Consider the following 18,381-nt stretch of genomic DNA (forward strand, 5'->3'; position numbering starts at 1 on the left):
AAGGACAGCTTTGCTGCTGCTGCTGCTGCTGCTGCTAAGTTGCTTCAGTCGTGTCCAACTCTGTGCAACCCCATAGACGGCAGCCCATCAGGCTCCGCCGTCCCTGGGATTCTCCAGGCAAGAACACTGGAGTGGGTTGCCATTTCCTTCTCCAGTGCATGAAAGTGAAAAGTGAAAGTGAAGTCGCTCAGTCGTGTCCAACTCTTCTCGACCCCATGGACTGCAGCCTACCAGGTTCCTCCATCTATGGGATTTTCCAGGCAAGAGTACTGGAGTGGGGTGCCATCACCTTCTCTATAGTCATGCTTTAGGGACATTTATATAGAAGAAAATTTTATGAACTTAACCAATGTAGTTACTATTTCCAGTATTATTCTGTCTATTGTGAAGAGCCACATTTCTGTCTGGGATGATTTTCCCTGTAACTTAAAGAACCTCCTTCAGTAATTCTTGATACGTGGTTCTGTTGGTTATGAATATTTTCAGGTTTTGCGTGTGTGGTGGTGGCGTTGGTTTAATTGCTTAGTTGTGTCTGACCGACTCTTGTGACCCCGTGGACTATAGCCTGCCAGGCTCCTCTGTCCATGGGATTTCCCATGCAAGATACTGGAGTGGGTTGCCATTTCCTTCTCGAAGGTAAGTTCTCTATTTTGCTGTCACTCTAGAATCAAACTTAAGGCAGAATTGGTATATGATAAGAATGTTCTTCCTTTCCTACTCCTTTTTCCCTGTCTTCAAAGTTGAGGGTAAGCATGTAGTAGGACCAGTGGTGGGAGAAGGCAATGGCAGCCCACTCCAGTACTCTTGCCTGGAGAATCCCATGGACGGAGGAGCCTGGTGGGCTGCAGTCCATGGGGTCGCTCAGGGTTGGACACGACTGAGCAACTTCACTTTCACTTCTCACCTTCATGTATTGGAGAAGGAAATGGCAACCCACTCCAGTGTTCTTGCCTGGAGAATCCCAGGGATGGAGGAGCCTGGTGGGCTGCCGTCTATGGGGTTGCACAGAGTCGGACACGACTGAAGCGACTTAGCAGCAGCAGCAGCAGCAGCAGGATCAGTGGTCTCTAGCACAGTGAAAAATGATATATGTACTTTTTCATTGTATTAATAAACTGTATTGATTTAGGATGTTCTCCATAAATATATGTACGAATTATGGCAGACTTAGGATGTACTTCATAGATATATGGTGGCGTATTTAAAAGAAAGAGGAAAGTCACTAATTTTGGAAACTGTATGGATAGTCGGACACGACTGAAGTGACTTAGCAGCAGCAGCAGCAGCCTTGTAATAATTGTGAAATCTCAGTATATGATTTTTTGTTTTATATTATACATTTTATGTTGTTTACTTAAGGTTAAAAAGTATGTTATTGCCTGTAGGACTGTGGGTATGAATGCAAATGTTACTAAATCCAGTGTCAGGAGAAGTGTGTGTGTATTTCTGTTTGTTCTGATATCTAAAACAGATTTTACTGTGTTTACTCATCTGCCTCCTTTCTCCCTTCCCACAGGAATTATTCTTGACAGAAATATTTTGAAAGAAAAATCTTTACAATGGCCTCAGCTGTACTTAGTTCCGTCCCCACTACTGCCTCTCGTTTTGCCTTGTTGCAAGTGGATAGTGGCAGTGGTTCTGATTCTGAGCCTGGAAAAGGCAAAGGTCGAAATACTGGAAAGTCTCAAACAAATAAATCAACTACAAATGAGAAAAAAAGAGAGAAAAGAAGAAAAAAGAAGGAACAGCAGCAGAGTGAAGCAAATGAGGTAGCAATTATAATTATTTCACATCTGCTTTCCCAGTAGATTGTAAGCATGAGGACAGTTACTATTTTGTTGATCCATGTATCCACAGTTCCTGGTCCATATGTACTTGGTAATGATGACTATAATATATATATAAATATATGAATTTGTGTGTATTTGAAGTCTAATGTAATGAACATATTGAATGCCTTTCTTTTCCTGGTCTATGGAAGCTTATGTGCTCATTCCAAAAAGTTCCTGAAAAACACAGGAAGTCTTGAAACAAAGATCATTTCTGAATATAAAATAAAAAATATTTTAAAAAAACATAACTGTGAATATAAAATAAAAATATTTATTCTCTAGTGACTTTAACTAGAGATATAACAAATTAATATTTTGGTATGTGTTTTCTGTACACATACATATGTTTTTTGAATATATAGACATGCACACATATATATCTACATTCATATTTAACTTAAATGAAATTAGATTATATAATAGACTTTTATAACTGGCTATTTAAAAATTAGCATGAGCAGTTTTCCATGTGAGTAAATCTCACATGGAAAATAAAAATCAACATTATTTTAAATGTGTCCACATTATTTAAAAGTGTGTGGCTTTGTCATAGTTTACTTAATCAGACTATTGTGATAAACATTTAGGTTTCCCATTTTTTTTTTATTATTATAGATAATAATCCTATGACTAGCCTTGAAATGCATACATTTTTATGCATTTGTCATCTGTTTCTTAAGGGTAGTAAGTACAAGACAGATCCTTCTCCCCTAAATACTCCTAGCATGAGTTATATGACCAACATGTAATATGCCCATTTATTTTTAAAAGAAATACTGGGAGGGAGGAGGGTTCAGTATGGGGAATACGTGTGTACCTGTGGCAGATTCATGTTGATGTATGGCAAAACCAGTACAATATTGTAAAGTAATTAACCTCCAATTAAATAAATTTATATTAAAAAGAAAAAGAAAAAAAAGAAATACTGAAAAACAACTCTAGCCTGTGTTTGTCTTTTAATAGAGCCGAAGGTATATAAGGACCTTTCTCTATCTCTGAATAAGAGAAGTAGTAAAAGTGTTTTTTTCCTCTCTATATTCATTTTATAATATCCCAAGACTGTGAAAAAGCCTTTTCAATTTGTTAATTTCCATCACCATTGCTTTCTGAGTACCTCTTTAAAATTTTGCCACACAGGGTCACTTTTTTAAAAGACATTTTTCTCACTATAAAACCTTTCAGAAGTCCAGTTAGAGAACTTTTGATTGCCTACCATTTTCTTTTTGGAATTAAAGATGATTTGGGCCAACAGAAAATAAGATAATAGTGGGGTTTACATTGCATTACTGAGAATGAGCCTGAGGATCCTCCCTTCCCACTTGCGTAGCGATAGTTCTATCAGTCGATTTTCTGTAATCAGCACTGAACCTGCCATGGCTTCATCTCTTAACAGCATCTCCTCTACTCTGCTTTCCCACAGCAGAAACCACCTACTTAAAGCAGTATTTGCATCTCATCACTCCCTCCTGCAGAATAGTCTGTGTTAAATTGTTGATCCTTGATTTAAAGCCTCTTTATTGGTTTCTTAGGACTTCTGTAACAAAATACCACAAGCTGGGTGACTTAAACCAACAGAAATGTATTCACTTAACAGTTGTAGAGGCTGAAAGTTCTAACCCTGGTGTTAACAGGACCAGGCTCTTTCTGAGTAGAATCCTTCCTTTCCTCTCTCCTCTTCCTAGCTTCTTATGGTAGCTGTCAGTCCTCAGTGTTCTTGGCTTCGTGTATCTTTGTCTATACCTTTCATTCACTAGGGCCCAGCCTAATTCAGTTTAACCTTAACTTGATTATATTTGCAAAGATCCTTTTTCTAAATGAGGTCATATTCACAGACAGCAAGAGTTAGGCCTACAACATATTTTTTGAGGCAATACAATTTAATCCATAATAGCCTCTCAGTACTTTTCTCCCTGTTTCAACCTCTGTGTCTCAGATTATTCTTACTGTTGGGAGTGGCTTGACCAGTACAGTTTTAATTCATTATGTTACTTTGTGGGCTAGGCCCTGTATTTTTTGAAAAACTTATCCATTGCTTTTATTGAAGAAATCTTTAAAGCTATTAGATCACTTTTTTTTTCCCCCCCTTTTAGAGATACAGGGGAAACTGCTACAGTCTTTACAATATAAGAGGAACAAAATTAGCATCTGTTCTCACTCGAACTTTTTACCTTGCAAACATTGTTAGGGTAGACACTAACGTCTGCTGCATTAGAAGCTCATTATTCTACATTAAATGTAAACGGCAGACATCTATAATGAGATAATCATGGGGCATGAATGTTTGAACTGCTCTGTCTCTTGTCATCATATTTTAAAGTTCCTCAAACTTACTAATGTAGAGCAATCTGTATCACCTAAGACAGACCTCTAAGATTTGTCCTCTTTCCCCACTGTACTGTTGTAACCAATTAAAGTATTTTCCTAACCATATATTGCTAGTTGTAGGCTCTGTGTTTTTCATGACTAGCAAAGTAGTTGCTAGAGTTCCTCAAGCTATCTTCTCTCACTATTTAAACTTTTAAATTTATAAGCCATTAAAGTTTAATCTTATTGAACCTTATTGTTTTGTATTTTAAAAGCATACTTGTTATCCTGTTCTCTATTCCTATAAACCCTTTAGTAAACCAGGATCATTAAATTGGTTCAAATGGTGGTATAATAGAGTATAGTCCATTTTTACTTACTAATCATTTCATCTAGAAATCCACCAAAATTTTCTCAAGCTGGTGAAATTCTACAAAGATTACAAAAGTTCACATAGTGACTTTGTGAGTTAGCATAATGAGTATTTAGAAGTATAAAAATATTGATTTCTTAACTTCCAAGAAAGTCATTAGTATCCCAGTATTGGTAAACTGAATTTAATATTTTTTTTTTTTGTTTTTTTCCATAGCTCAGGAATCTTGCTTTTAAGAAAATTCCACAGAAATCCTCCCATGCTATTTGTAATGCTCAACATGAGCTTTCATTACCAAACCCAGTACAGAAGGATTCACGAGAAGAAAATTGGCAAGAGTGGAGACAAAGAGATGAGCAGGTCAGCTAAGTAAATTAAGTTGTTTTGCTTTAGATTTCAGTGAATTTTTGCATTTTTTATATAGCAGTGCATCCAACCATGACACTACTGTTCTGAGGAGCATTTTATATTGGATTAACTCACACGTGTATGCTACTTTTAATAAGAGGTTCTGGTTTTTTCTAACTAGGAAAGCAGATAGACACATTTATTATTTTTGTTAGTTTGTTATCTTCAAACAGTTATTTTCTGAGTTTTTACTTCATCTGCCTTTTTACAAATGAGGTAGAGATAGGGAAGGTAGAAAAACAGGATTAAATTATTTAAAGTAAAGAAAATCATATTTGTAAGACCAATACTAACTAGAAATAGTCAGTGACAGTTTGTTTAAAGAAGAAAGACTTTGAGGGGAAACTTTTCCTTTTCAGTCTTGTTGTAAAAGTTTGTGACATTTCTTTTTTTAAACCTATTTATTCAATGTTTTCTTCTTTTATGCCTCTATTAAAGAAATGTCATTATAACTAAATCAAAGAGATAATTTAATAAAACCAATCAGCTTCTTTTTGTGTTTGTGGTATTCAGGAAAATGACATACTAAATTTGGAATGTACTCTAGGAGATGCTGTATGTATGAAAAATGAATAGTTATTTTCTTATCTGTTAAACTGTCATTTGATCTGTTGGAAATAAATATTATTTTAGCAGATGTTTGGCTTAATGGAGTGGCTATACCTGTTGTGCTTGAGTTTCAGTTTTAAAAGAATTATACTAAACCATGCTCTTAACATAAGCTATGTTAATTATAACATTTTCTATAGAAATTTGTAGTGCCTCAGGCTCATCATTACAAGCATTTGTTATTACACTGGAGCTGTGCAAAAATGATATTTCAGGGTACTGGTTAACTGGATAAATCATCTTATTTTAGGGGGATTATTTGATTCTTGTTTTCCTTTTGCAGCATTCATTATGACATTTTATTCTGGTTTAGAAGTATTATTAATGATACACTTGTTTAGACAGTAATAGAATTTCCCAGTGTCTTCACCGGAGAGAATTTCTCCCAGTGGCCCAAGGGGCACTGGAAAATTAATGAAGGAAAACTGCTCAGTTCTGCATCAAAATAAATTCCATGTAATATGGGAACTTAAGAACAGATATTTATTGCCTTTCTTCCTGACCCTATTGATTACTGCCAAAATGACCAGGTAATTAGGAGAAAGAAATAGTTAACTTGGCCCTAACCCTATCTAAAAATGTCATCCAAGGCTGAGGAACTTTGAGGAATTTCTACTAGATATACTATTGATGGGTCACTTAGGAAAACCTGGTACCTTATTTGGAAGTCTGACTTGTAGGAAAATAATCAAAGTCCTGGGAAGTAGCGTAGTTCCTGGGATAATTACACTGATTAGTAAAGAAGAGATAAGGCAAGCTCTGAAACTGATAGATAGTATACCACTTGCAATCTATTTTACTGTGTGGAATAATAGATTTTAAAAATAGGGACCAGACTGACTGTAGTAGGCAGAAGGCGTGCAGTTGTGGTGGGTATTCTTCTTCACACAGGGCAACAGCACTGTGAGAAACTCCATGTATGTCTTTACAACAAATGGTTTTGGAGAAACTGGATATCCACTGCCAAAAGAATGACATTCAAACTGAGCCGATTGAAAAGCTGGATATAGAAATCTTGTCTGTTATATGACCATTTATTTTAAATATAGGAGAGTAATACCAAGACAGTTTCCTACTCCTAAATCGTCAAAGTAATAACATAAATTTACATCAACTAAGCCTCAGCATAAAATCTGAGAGCTGCATTAAACAGCAACAAGATAGACAGTAAAGAAGCATCCATTACATCTACTTAGGAGCAAGCACTGAATTTTAGTTAATCTCATGTCAACAGAAGAAAAGTTTCTGCCACATAGAAGGAGAACATTGTACTTAATGTCCAAAGTGAAAGTGCACTTTGAAAAAGATTTGTTACAGGGAACAGAAATTTATTTTAGACAGCACCTATTTTTTGTTTTAATAAAAATCAAGGAGCTAGAACATTTTATGAAAGTCGAGGTGGCAGTTAACGTTATGGACTATAGTCCATAGAGCCCCGCAGTCTGACACGACTGAAGTGACTTAGCGTACACAGTACTGATTCCAGTGTTACCCTTTTAAAATTTTACATCATGGCTCAAAAATAATAGAAAAATCTCTTCTAATGGATGTTGAATGAAAAATAGATCAGATTCTGTGTATTTCTTTCTCCTGTTGTATTGACTCAGACCCCACATATCACTGGTTTTGTCCAACTCTGAAGTGAAATGTCTGCTGGCATGTGCATAGTTAATTGTTTTCTCACATTCTATCCTCTAGTCCACCTGATAAAGGTGTTTTGCCAATAGCTGGTTCTGTTTTTTGTTTGTGAGAGTGATATTTCTCATTAACCTTGTGGCTGGTATAATAAGTCTCTTGGTGATAGTTTGACTTGCACTTGATTTCACTATAAAGAGTGCTCTTTGTGTTTGTTTGTTTTTGTTTTTTTTTTACTTTAGCAACAAAATTCATCACTTTTGTTCTCCAAAGCATTACTTGGTACTTGTTTTGGAACAACTCACACAGGTTATTGCACTTTGAAAGTGAAACAAAAACTATGTCTTCAGGTCACTGGTCTGACCATATTTCGTAGCAGAAAACTAGGAACAAATAGACTGATGGTTCAGTAAATTGAAATGTCAAGTATTTGGTGTCTTGTTGTTCAGTCGCTAAGTTGTGTCTGACTCTGCAACCCTGTGGACTTCAACATGCCAGGCTTCCCTGTCCTTCACTATCTCCCAGAGTTTGCACAAACTCATGTTCATCCAACCATCTCATCCTCTGTTGCCCTCTTCTCCTTCTGCCATCAGCCTTTCTCAGCATCAGGGTCTTTTCCAGTGAGTTGGCCTTTCACATCGGTGGCCAAAGTATTGGAGCTTCAGCTTCAGCATCTGTCCTTCCAGTGAATATTCAGGGTTGATTTCCTTTAGGATTGACTGGTTTGATCTCTGTGCTGTCCAAGGGACTCTCAAGAGTCTTCTCCAGCACCACAGTTCAAAAGCATCAATTCTTTGGTGCTCAGCCTTCTTTATGATTCAACTCTCACATCCATACGTGACTACTAGAAAAACCATAGCTTTGACTTTATGGACCTTTGTCGGCAAAGTGATGTCTCTCCTTTTTAATATGCTGTCTAGGTTTGTCATAGCATTTCTTCCAAGGAGCAAATGTCTTTTCATTTCGTGGCTGCAGTCACCATCCGCAGTGATTTTGGAGCTCAAGAAAATAAAATCTGTCACTGTTTCTGTGTTTTCCCTATCTGTTTGCCTTGAAGTGATGGGACTGGATGCCATGGTCTTAGTTTTTTGAACGTTAAGTTTAAAGCCAGCTTTTTCATTCTCCTCTTTCACCTTCATCAAGAGGCTCTTAATTTTGGTATTTTAATTTTCTGTTATTCTCCTTTTTAGCTGCTTATATGATACCACTTTTGTCCTGACACACAGATTTATATTCTGTATTCACTGTATTAGAGTCCTGTCCATTTTTAAAATTAATGCTATTTTTTAATAAGTTGTATTATTTACTACTTTCATTGCTACTTTTAATCCTTCCATGAATCAGTGAACTATTTTTACTACTTTGATATATAATTAAAGCATTCAACTTAGTAAATGTAAACAGCACTCAGAAGATATGAAAGTGTGTTAGCTGACTTGAATGGAACATGATCATTAATATGAACACATAGTTTTTGCAGAATATTGACAACTTTTTTTAATATAAATTTATTTTAATTGGAGGTTAATTACAATATTGTATTGGTTTTGCCAACTTTAAAAATCATAATGTTCAATAAGATTATTTGAAGTTTTCTGGGAAATAATTCTGCTTTCTACACTTTGAAAATCATTGAGTTAGAGGAGCAGAGGGCACTACTGCTACTGTAGCTAAACACTTGGTTGCAAGTGTTAAATGTTCTCAGAATTATGTCCCGTGTTCTGCAATAACCCTGTTCCCATGATGCCTATGAGAATTGGAAATTAACTATTAACTCTTCATTTGGGATTTGTTTTGCTTGGATTTAAAGTGGGTAAAATATTTATGGTACTTTGATTTGCAAATTTTTAAAAATGTCCTAAAATATTTACTGTCCTCATTTTTCATCAGTTTTTCATACTCCTTAACTGATCATAAACCCTTGAGCCTATAGGTTTATTTAAATACAAAAAAAATGTTTTACTACTGGATAGGGATAGGAGGCCGGAGAAGGCAATGGCATCCCACTCCAGTACTCTTGCCTGGAAAATCCCATGCATGGAGGAGCCTGGTAGGCTGCAGTCCATGGGGTCGCTAAGAGTTGGACACGACTGAGTGACTTCACTTTCACTTTTCACTTTCCTGCATTGGAGAAGGAAATGGCAGCCCACTCCAGTGTTCTTGCCTGGAGAATCCCAGGGATGGGGGAGCCTGGTGGCTGCCGTCTATGGGGTCACACAGAGTTGGACACGACTGAAGTGACTTAGCAGCAGCAGGGATAGGAGGCATGAAGGAAGCCTAGAGGAAGGGAGTCTGAAGTACTCCATCTTGGACACATGTAAGTATCTTCTCCAATCCTGTAGGCATTTTAGGGTCATTTCCTCTTTTTCTTCCTTTCATCCTCTTCCCATGGGTACAAAGAAAATGATGAGCAGCTCTCAACTTGCAAACTTACATATAAGGTACTTTTTAAGAAACATGGTTTTATTTGCATTTTCTTATCCAGTATCTGTCTTTCAGGCCCAAACTTTTTTCCCCTCTCAGTTCTACCTTTACATGTACTGATAATTAATTACATTGAAAACTACATTTATAGCAGTCTTATGATTAATTCTCTAATTTAGACAACTTTAGGGAATTTGGAATCATGTTTTGTTTTTCTTGATATTGTAGCTTTGTGCTGCCTTTCTCCCTGTTATATGGAATCAAAAATCTTATTTTTGATTCATCCTTCTTTCATTCTTCATATTTAATCAGTGTTCTAAAACTTGGTCATTCTTTGCTGAGAAATGGTGTTCTTTGTTTCCTGCATTGCTATGGTCAGGTCCAGGTTTCTGTATGCTGGGACTGCAGTAGTTTAGCCAGACCCGTTGATTCTAAGTTCTCATTCTCCTAATATGCCAGTTTATTTCTTTAAAATCACTTTTATCAGTGTTCCTCTTTGATCTATCCTGAATCCCTAGTTTTTAGGGAGTGTCTGGAACCCAATTTTACCTACCTAAGCAGTCTTATTTTCTCCTGTTCTCCAGCATAGAGAAGAGGAATTCTTATTTACTGTGTGCAACTCTTGTGCAAGGTAGGCACTGTACTAGGTACTTTACATATATTATAGCTTTAAATTTTTAAAAGTACCCTGCAAGGTAGGTATTTAAGTTCTCTTTTTATGTATAAATATACTTGAGATTCTGGAGAAGACAATGGCAGCCCACTCCAGTACTCTTGCCTGGAAAATCCCATGGACGGAGGAGCCTGGTAGGCTGCAGTCCATGGGGTCGCTAGGAGTCGGACTTGACTAAATGACTTCACTTTCACTTTTCACTTTCATGCGTTGGAGAAGGAAATGGCAACCCACTCCAGTGTTCTTGCCTGGAGAATCCCAGGGACGGGGGAGCCTGGTGGGCTGACGTCTTTGGGGTTGTACAGAGTTGGACACTACTGAAGCGACTTAGCAGCAGCAGCAAACTTGAAATTCACAGAAGAATGTAACTTGCCCCATGTCACAGCTAGCATGGGTAGAAGAGAAATTTAAATCATCCACCTGTGTGATCTCTCAAAGCCTGTGTTTTTTCACATTCCTCTTGTATTTCATAGAACTCATCTTTTGTCATGTATCCCATGATGTGTCTGTTCTTAATATCATACTTTTGTTCATATGACTCTTTCCTCCTAAAATACTTTCATTCCTTTTCTACCTATCCAAATGATATCTATCCTTTAAGGACCAACTTAATAGTTTCTTTTGTGTATGCTTCTTTGTTCTTGTTTACCTTTTTCCCCTCAACTTTTGTAGCACTTTTAATATCTCATTCTGTTCTCTGTGTGTCATGTGCATAAGTTTTCTGTTCCCAACTGGGGTAGAAATGCTTTGAGGGCAAAGCCAAATTTATGCTTCTTCTTTAAGGCCTACAGGCAAAGCACATAGAAGGTTCTCTATGAATCCTTATAAACTGATTGATCATATAGTGACATTTTATAAGTTTTTTGTAGTTTTAATAAAGCTAAACTGAAATTTAAATCATTTTATCCTAATTGTATTTCCTTGTATACTAGTTTTTGTTAATAATTAAAAGGTAAATGTAAGCTCTAAACTGCTATGTTTAGAATCAAATGTTGGGAAGAGCCATATTTTTTACTTTTAAAAGGTCCACTTCATTCATTTTTATCATGCTCTTAGAATCAGCTACCTATATACTTAAGTTATATGAGATAATATGAAAAAGAATAATGACATCTTGCAAGACTCCCACCTTCATCACCTCTTCTCTTGCCCAGGGATTTGTTTTTGGAATATTAGTCAGAATATGTGACATATTGGAAATAATCTTAAATGCCTTTTCTGTAAATTTTAAATGTCATTAATATGGGTTAATAGCATGGTGGTAAATTGAAACAACTTTGCTCAGAATAAATTTAAGTAGTTTTGTTACTTTTTCTATGGGGTTACTTTTGCTATGCTCTAATTATATTGAAATATTTTGTACTCTGTTTGCTTTGTGTTTTGGTGGAAAGATTGATATAAATTTCCTTTTTTGTGTGTGATACTAACATGAATCCATGTCATTAACATGGAAGTAAGATTGCTGGGAGAAAAATAAGCAACTTCAGATAATGCAGATGATACCGCTCTAATGGCAGAAAGTGAAGAGGAACTAAAGAGCCTCTTGATGAAGGTGAAAGAGGAGAGTGAAAAATCTGGCTTGAAACTCAACATTCAAAAAACTAAGATCATAGCATACAGTCCCATCACTTCATGACAAATAGAAGGGGGAAAAATGGAAACAGTGACAGGTTTTATTTTCTTGAGGTCCAAAATCACTGCCGATGGTGACTGCAGCCATGAAATGAAACTATACTTGCTCCTTGGAAGAAAAGCTATGACAAACCTAGACAGCGTATTAAAAAGCAGAGACATCACTTTGCCAACAAAGGTCTGCATAATCAAAGCTATGGTTTTCTAGTAGTCACGTAAGGGTGTGAGAGTTGGATCATAAAGAAGGCCGAGTGCCTAAGATTTGATGCTTTCGAACTGTAGTTCTGTAGAAGACGCTTTTGAGAATCCCTAGGACAGCACAGAGATCAAACCAGTCAATCTTAAAGGTAATCAACCCTGAATAGTCACTGAAGGACTGATACTGAAGCTGATGAAACTCCAATAATTTGGCCGCTGATGTGAAGAGCCAACTGCATTGGAAAAGACTCTGATGCTGGGAAAGACTGAAGGCAGAAGAGGGCAACAGAATTAGATAGTTGGATGGCATCACCAACTCAGTGAATATGAGTTTGAACAAACTCTGGGAGATGGTGAAGAACAAGGAAGCCTGGCATCCTGCAATTCATGGGGTCACAATGAGTTGGACATGGCTTAGTGACTGGACAACTACAACAACAACATGAATCCAATTTGTTTTTACCTTTTAGCTTTAAATACACATTTATATAATAAAGTATAAAAAGTTAACCTTTAAGAAAGATTACTTTTTCCTGATCATTATTCATTTGGATTGAAGTAATTCTTCAGTTCTTTCAGTTATTCCTTAGAAAAAGTATGTACAATTCACTTGGGAATTAATGAGAATTTCTGTATGCCCTTATTTACAATTTCAGTTCTAATTGTATTTTTCTCTGAGTTAGATTAATTTTTTTGTGATAAACCTAGTTTTTCCCCTCTTTTTGTTATCTCAGTATAGGGTTGGATGAGATACTTTCAAAGGGATAACATTGATTAGAAATAAATGATTTATCAGGTCCTGATGTCCAGTGTTAACATTTTTCTAATTTTCAAGGTATCCCTTTGAAACAGATTACTGCTTTTAGGAACTTATTTCTGTTTTAGTTCAGTTTTTTAAAATTGTTAAGCAGCAGAAACAATTCTGAGTAACTTGGGCAAAAAATAATTTGGTAAATGATACTAATTAACAGATTTGAATTAAAAACTAAACAATGAGACCTTGGGAATGAGGAAAACTAAGAAATTCTGGGGTGCTCTTAGGCATGAACTAGTAGAGCTAGTATACTCACTTTTAGAGGCTATAATCAGCTGATTGAATCCTACTTACTTTGTGTTTGTTCTCAAAATTTAATTCCCAAGAGAACAAAAAATAGCTGGGTCCTTTGCTCCCTTCCTGTTGGTGGTTGCAATGGCAGCTGGGGTGTTTGTGGATATGCTAGCGAGTGGTGTAAAGAATCAGGTGGTGACTGTCTTGCCAGAATCCTAGGACACTGGATTGAAGTGTTGTTATTCAGAGGAATAAAGGAAGGTATTGTGGACAGATTAAAAGCAATGTCCATTGAAGGTATGTTTTTATATGGTATGAATAAGTTGACACATACATGTAAACAAATCCAGGATAGTTTACTGTTGTCCTATTGCAACTATCCTATATTTAGCTGCAGACATACCTTACCTCCAAAGGTAGACAACCCAAAGTCTCATTCAGATACGGTACCAATTCTGTTGGGCAGTTAGGAAATAGGAAAAGTAAGTCTTAAAGACTAATTTGATTGGAGGTGGCAGGAGCTGAATTGTCAGAGGTTAAGGTGAGACTGAGTGGTGAGGGAGAGGAACCAAAAGATACAGATCACAAAGAATCATTTTACTACAGTAGTATTAGATGACTTTAAAGGTAGACCAGTCATACAAAAGGAATAAAAAGAAAACAATAAAAAGATGCACTGTAATTTTACTGTAACATAAGGCATATGCCAAAACAATTGGTCACCTTATTTAAAGGTTCTGTACCTGCAAATTAGGCTATATTAAGGACATGGTATGTTTTATAATGCTTATTGAGTTTTTAGTATTCTTATTTGTTTTTAGTAGCATTATATTTTGTGCCTCCAAAACTAGATACCATCTTTGACATCTGTTATAGTGTCAATTTCTTTGTAAGATTTTTTTTATTAGAGTAAAAAGATTGTGTTACACAACAGATAATTGACAACGAGGAAGTAAAAATATCAAAATTGTAAGTTTTTGCTTTGGTATCATCTATAAAACATGGAGTTCTCTACTTTGGTATGGATAGATAACTTTGGAGAACCCAACTGTTTTTTAAAGTATTTTTTTTCTTATTCTGTATATATTATCATGGTTATTTCGCTGGTGTCATATAATGCTATATCTGTTTATTGTGAAACTTTTTACTTTTAGCTGACATCTGAAATGTTTGAAGCAGATCTTGAGAAGGCATTGTTGCTGAGTAAATTAGAATATGAAGAACACAAAAAGGTATTTACACATTTATTGATGTAGATATTTTAAGTCATCGAAAGTTTGAACCAGCCTTCCTAAATTTTGTATAAAAGTTCTCCTTTAAACTCTGTCGTAAAAATCCATCCTTGTATCAAAGTATTAACATAAAGTTTTTATGAGATTCTCCTCAAGTTTTGAGAGATACCACAAACATGTGGACTAAGCTTTGTCTGGTGATTTGGAATGTTTAGTTAAGAAATTTCTCCACCCACGATGAAAGGGAGAGAGGAAATGAATAGCAGATGATTTATTTTATCTTATTTTAAATGAACATAGAAAATAGTTAAGATTTAAAATTTTGAGTAACTCTGTGTACAGGGGCATCCATTAAAACACCCTCTACTGAAGATACACTGTAGTTAAAGTAAATGAGAGGACGTTTCTGATAATTCGACCTTGTGAATTTAGCATTTATCACTAAGCTTTGATATAGGGCTATGTGTTGAAATGCATTATATAGTTTATAACTATAAAAAAGCAGCATTTGTTTCTATTTTATATATTTAAATTGAGCATTTATATTATCTCCATATTTAACATTTTAGTCTTTTGCATACATTGGTAATTTTTTTTTGGTCTGTAAAATTTACTCAACTTGTGGTTACTTAGTGGTTGATCACAAATGGCCTTTGGGCTTACGGGCCTTTAGACTATATCACTGTACACTAACTCCTTCACTCAACATGAAGGGTGTAGAGGAGTGAACATTTACAGTAGATGATTTTGCCATTTATTTGTAGCTCAAGGGAAGAGGATGAAAGTTGCTATTAGACTGGACTTGGTACACTGTATGTGTTAGTTTCATTTTTCATGTCCCTATTTGTATTATCTGGAATAATCAAGGATAACTGTAATCCTTACTGTTATTTGTTCATTTAGACACAAAGCTGGCAATTACAAAAGTGGATTCAGCTAGCTTTACTATGATTTAATCATTTAAATGACCTGTCAGATTACACTGGAAAAATCCTCCTGACTTGCTCGGTTCGAAGATAAAATTTATCAAATAGAGTATTACCATACAGTGACGATTTGTTGTTAAATATATATCTACATTCTAAAGCTAAAAGCAATAGCCATACCTATAGAGGAGGAGTAGAGTAGATGATATTGGTAAAATATGCTCCCAGCCAGGTTTTTGATGCAGTCATAGGCCTGGTCGGAGAAGCAATGGCACCTCACTCCAGTACTCTTGCCTGGAAAATCCCATTGACGGAGGAGCCTGGAAGTCTGCAGTCCATGGGGTCACTGAGGTTCAGACATAACTGAGCGACTTCACTTTCACCTTTCACTTTCATGCATTGGAGAAGCAAATGGCAACCCACTCCAGTGTTCTTGCCTGGAGAATCCCAGGGACAGGGGAACCTGGTGGGCTGCCATCTATGGGGTCACACAGAGTTGGACACGACTGAAGCGACTTAGCAATAGGCCTGGTACCTAAAAGCGCAGGTTTTATCAGACTATAATGATTCTCAGAGATGGTCAAACTCCTTTTCTAGGTGATGACTGCTGCTGCTGCTACTTAGTTACTTCAGTTGTGTCCAACTCTGTGCTGCCCTATGGACTACAGCCTGTGGACAGGCTTCTCTGTCCATGAGATTCTCTAGGAAAGAATACTGGAGTGGGTTGCCATACCTTCCTCCAGGGGATCTTCCTGACCCAGGGATCAAACCCGGGTCTCCTGCATTGCTGGCACATTCTTTACTGCTGAGCCACGAGGGAAGCCCCATGCAATGGCTAGTTTGATGTAATTACACTGATGTAGATATTCAGTCAATATTCTGAAAAAATAAATATGATTGTTTTAGCCTAAAGGTTTTCATAATAGCTAAAGTGTGGGATGGCATTTTCTATCCTGTCACTCACTCACCAAATATTTTTTTGAATAGTCAAAAATTGCTAGGCATGCAGTACAAAGATAGAGACATGGTCCAAGCTATTGAATTTAGTAGAAGGAGTGAAGTGAGAGACACACATATAATTGTAGTGTATAGTATTGAGAGATTTTAAGTTTTCATTGCAGTGGGCATTCAGTAAGATAGAATTTTCTGTGCTTTTGATGGGGGTGGATTTCAGGAAGGGATTCTTTTTTTGTTTGATAAATCTGAAGTGTTAACAGTATGTAAATATAAGATGTATAGTGTGTTAGTTTGATATATTTGTATATTGTAGTATGATTGCCAGTGAAGTGATATTTATCATATGATAGTGTTATAGTATTTAGTATTATTGATTTTTATTCATTATACTGTGCATTGGATCTCTGTGGTTTATTTATTACTCATTATAAGTTTGTATACTTAAACAGCGTTGGTCTCATCTTACCATCCCCTGGTAACTACTTTTACTCTTTTTTAATAGGTTTGACTTTTTTCTTTTAAAAAAGATTCCTTATATAAGTGATATCATTCAGTACTTCTCTTTCTCTAACTTATTTCACTGAGCATAATGTTATCAAGGTCTATCCATGTTGTGACAGGATATCTTAGGATGGCAGGATATCTTAGGAAAAGGTTCTTAAAGAGGAGTCTTACTTGATGTATTAAAAGTTCATCCGTAGGCAAGAGAAAGGCATTCTCAAGAAAGGAGAGGTGAGTTTATGTCTTGTATGTATACATGTGAAAGAGTAGCATTTTGAAAAACTGTAATTTAGTACCTAGAGTTGCTGGAGATACTGCCTCCAGAATAGACTATAAATATTGTGTGCAGACTTAGGAGATTGACTTTCATACACTTGTTGGGAGAGAGCTGTTGAATATTTGTAACTTTTAGATTTCAGGTTTTCATTTTAGAAACTCATGCTATAACAGTGTAGAAGATGAGTGGTGGGGCTAAAACTAGAGAGTATTGTAATGTCAAGTTAAAGAAGGCAAGGGAAATGACAAAGTATGAAGTCCATGGAGTTGTAATGAGTCAGACATGACTGAGCAACTGAACTGAACTGAACTTCCCTGCTGGGGATGAATAAATGAGAATAGATTTAAGAGCTCTTTAGGAGATAAACTCAACAAGACCTAGTAACTAATTTGCATATAAAATATAAAGGAAGAATAGGCAAAGATCACTGAGGTTTCTAGCCTAGACAGTGTAATGATGGTGATACTAAATAAGGTACTCACTAGGAGTTCAACACGCTTAGTTTGCAGATGTTTATTGAACATTCCATGTGAGTTGTCTGTACGTACACAAGTCATCAGGTAGAGCTTTAAATTTTGAGGAACAACAGGTATAAAGGATATGAAGATAGGTTAAGGATGGAATAATGGTGAACAGCACCTGCATTTTACTTTATTTTTCAAAATTTTATTTTATTTTTAAACTTTACAATATTGTATTGGTTTTGCCAAATAACGAAATGAATCCACCACAGGTATACATGTGTTCCCCATCCTGAACCCTCCTCCCTCCTCCCTCCCCATACCATCCCTCTGGGTCGTCCCAGTGCACCAGCCCCAAGCATCCAGTATTGTGCATCGAACCTGGACTGGCGACTCGTTTCATACATGATATTTTACATGTTTCAATGCCATTCTCCCAAATCTTCCCACCCTCTCCGTCTCCCACAGAGTCCATAAGGCTGTTCTATATATCAGTGTCTCTTTTGCTGTCTCATATACAGGGTTATTGTTACCATCTTTCTAAATTCCATATATATGCGTTAGTATACTGTATTGGTGTTTTTCTTTCTGGCTTACTTCACTCTGTATAATAGGCTCCAGTTTCATCCACCTCATTAGAACTGATTCAAATGTTTTCTTTTTAATGGCTGAGTAATACTCCATTGTGTATATGTACCACAGCTTTCTTATCCATTCGTCTGCTGATGGACATCTAGGTTGCTTCCATGTCCTGGCTATTATAAACAGTGCTGTGATGAACATTGGGGTACATGTGTCTCTTTCCCTTCTGGTTTCCTCAGTGTGTATGCCCAGCAGTGGGATTGCTGGATCATAAGGCAGTTCTATTTCCAGTTTTTTAAGGAATCTCCA

General features: G+C 36.3%; 1 protein-coding gene across 1 annotated transcript in view; it reads left to right on the forward strand.

Annotated features, from left to right (window-relative positions):
* Positions 1 to 18,381, forward strand: part of GKAP1 (G kinase anchoring protein 1) — a 92,402-nt gene that overhangs the window by 13,353 nt on the left and 60,668 nt on the right. Inside the window, exons 2-4 of the mRNA XM_010840070.1 lie at positions 1,517 to 1,769; positions 4,726 to 4,869; positions 14,291 to 14,368. Of these exons, the coding sequence (XP_010838372.1) occupies positions 1,560 to 1,769; positions 4,726 to 4,869; positions 14,291 to 14,368 (432 nt within the window). The 5' untranslated portion in view covers positions 1,517 to 1,559. The remainder of the gene's footprint in view (positions 1 to 1,516; positions 1,770 to 4,725; positions 4,870 to 14,290; positions 14,369 to 18,381) is intronic.

This window comes from Bison bison, unplaced genomic scaffold (genome assembly GCF_000754665.1).
Source record: "Bison bison bison isolate TAMUID 2011002044 unplaced genomic scaffold, Bison_UMD1.0 scf7180017864141, whole genome shotgun sequence".
NCBI lineage: Eukaryota > Metazoa > Chordata > Mammalia > Artiodactyla > Bovidae > Bison > Bison bison.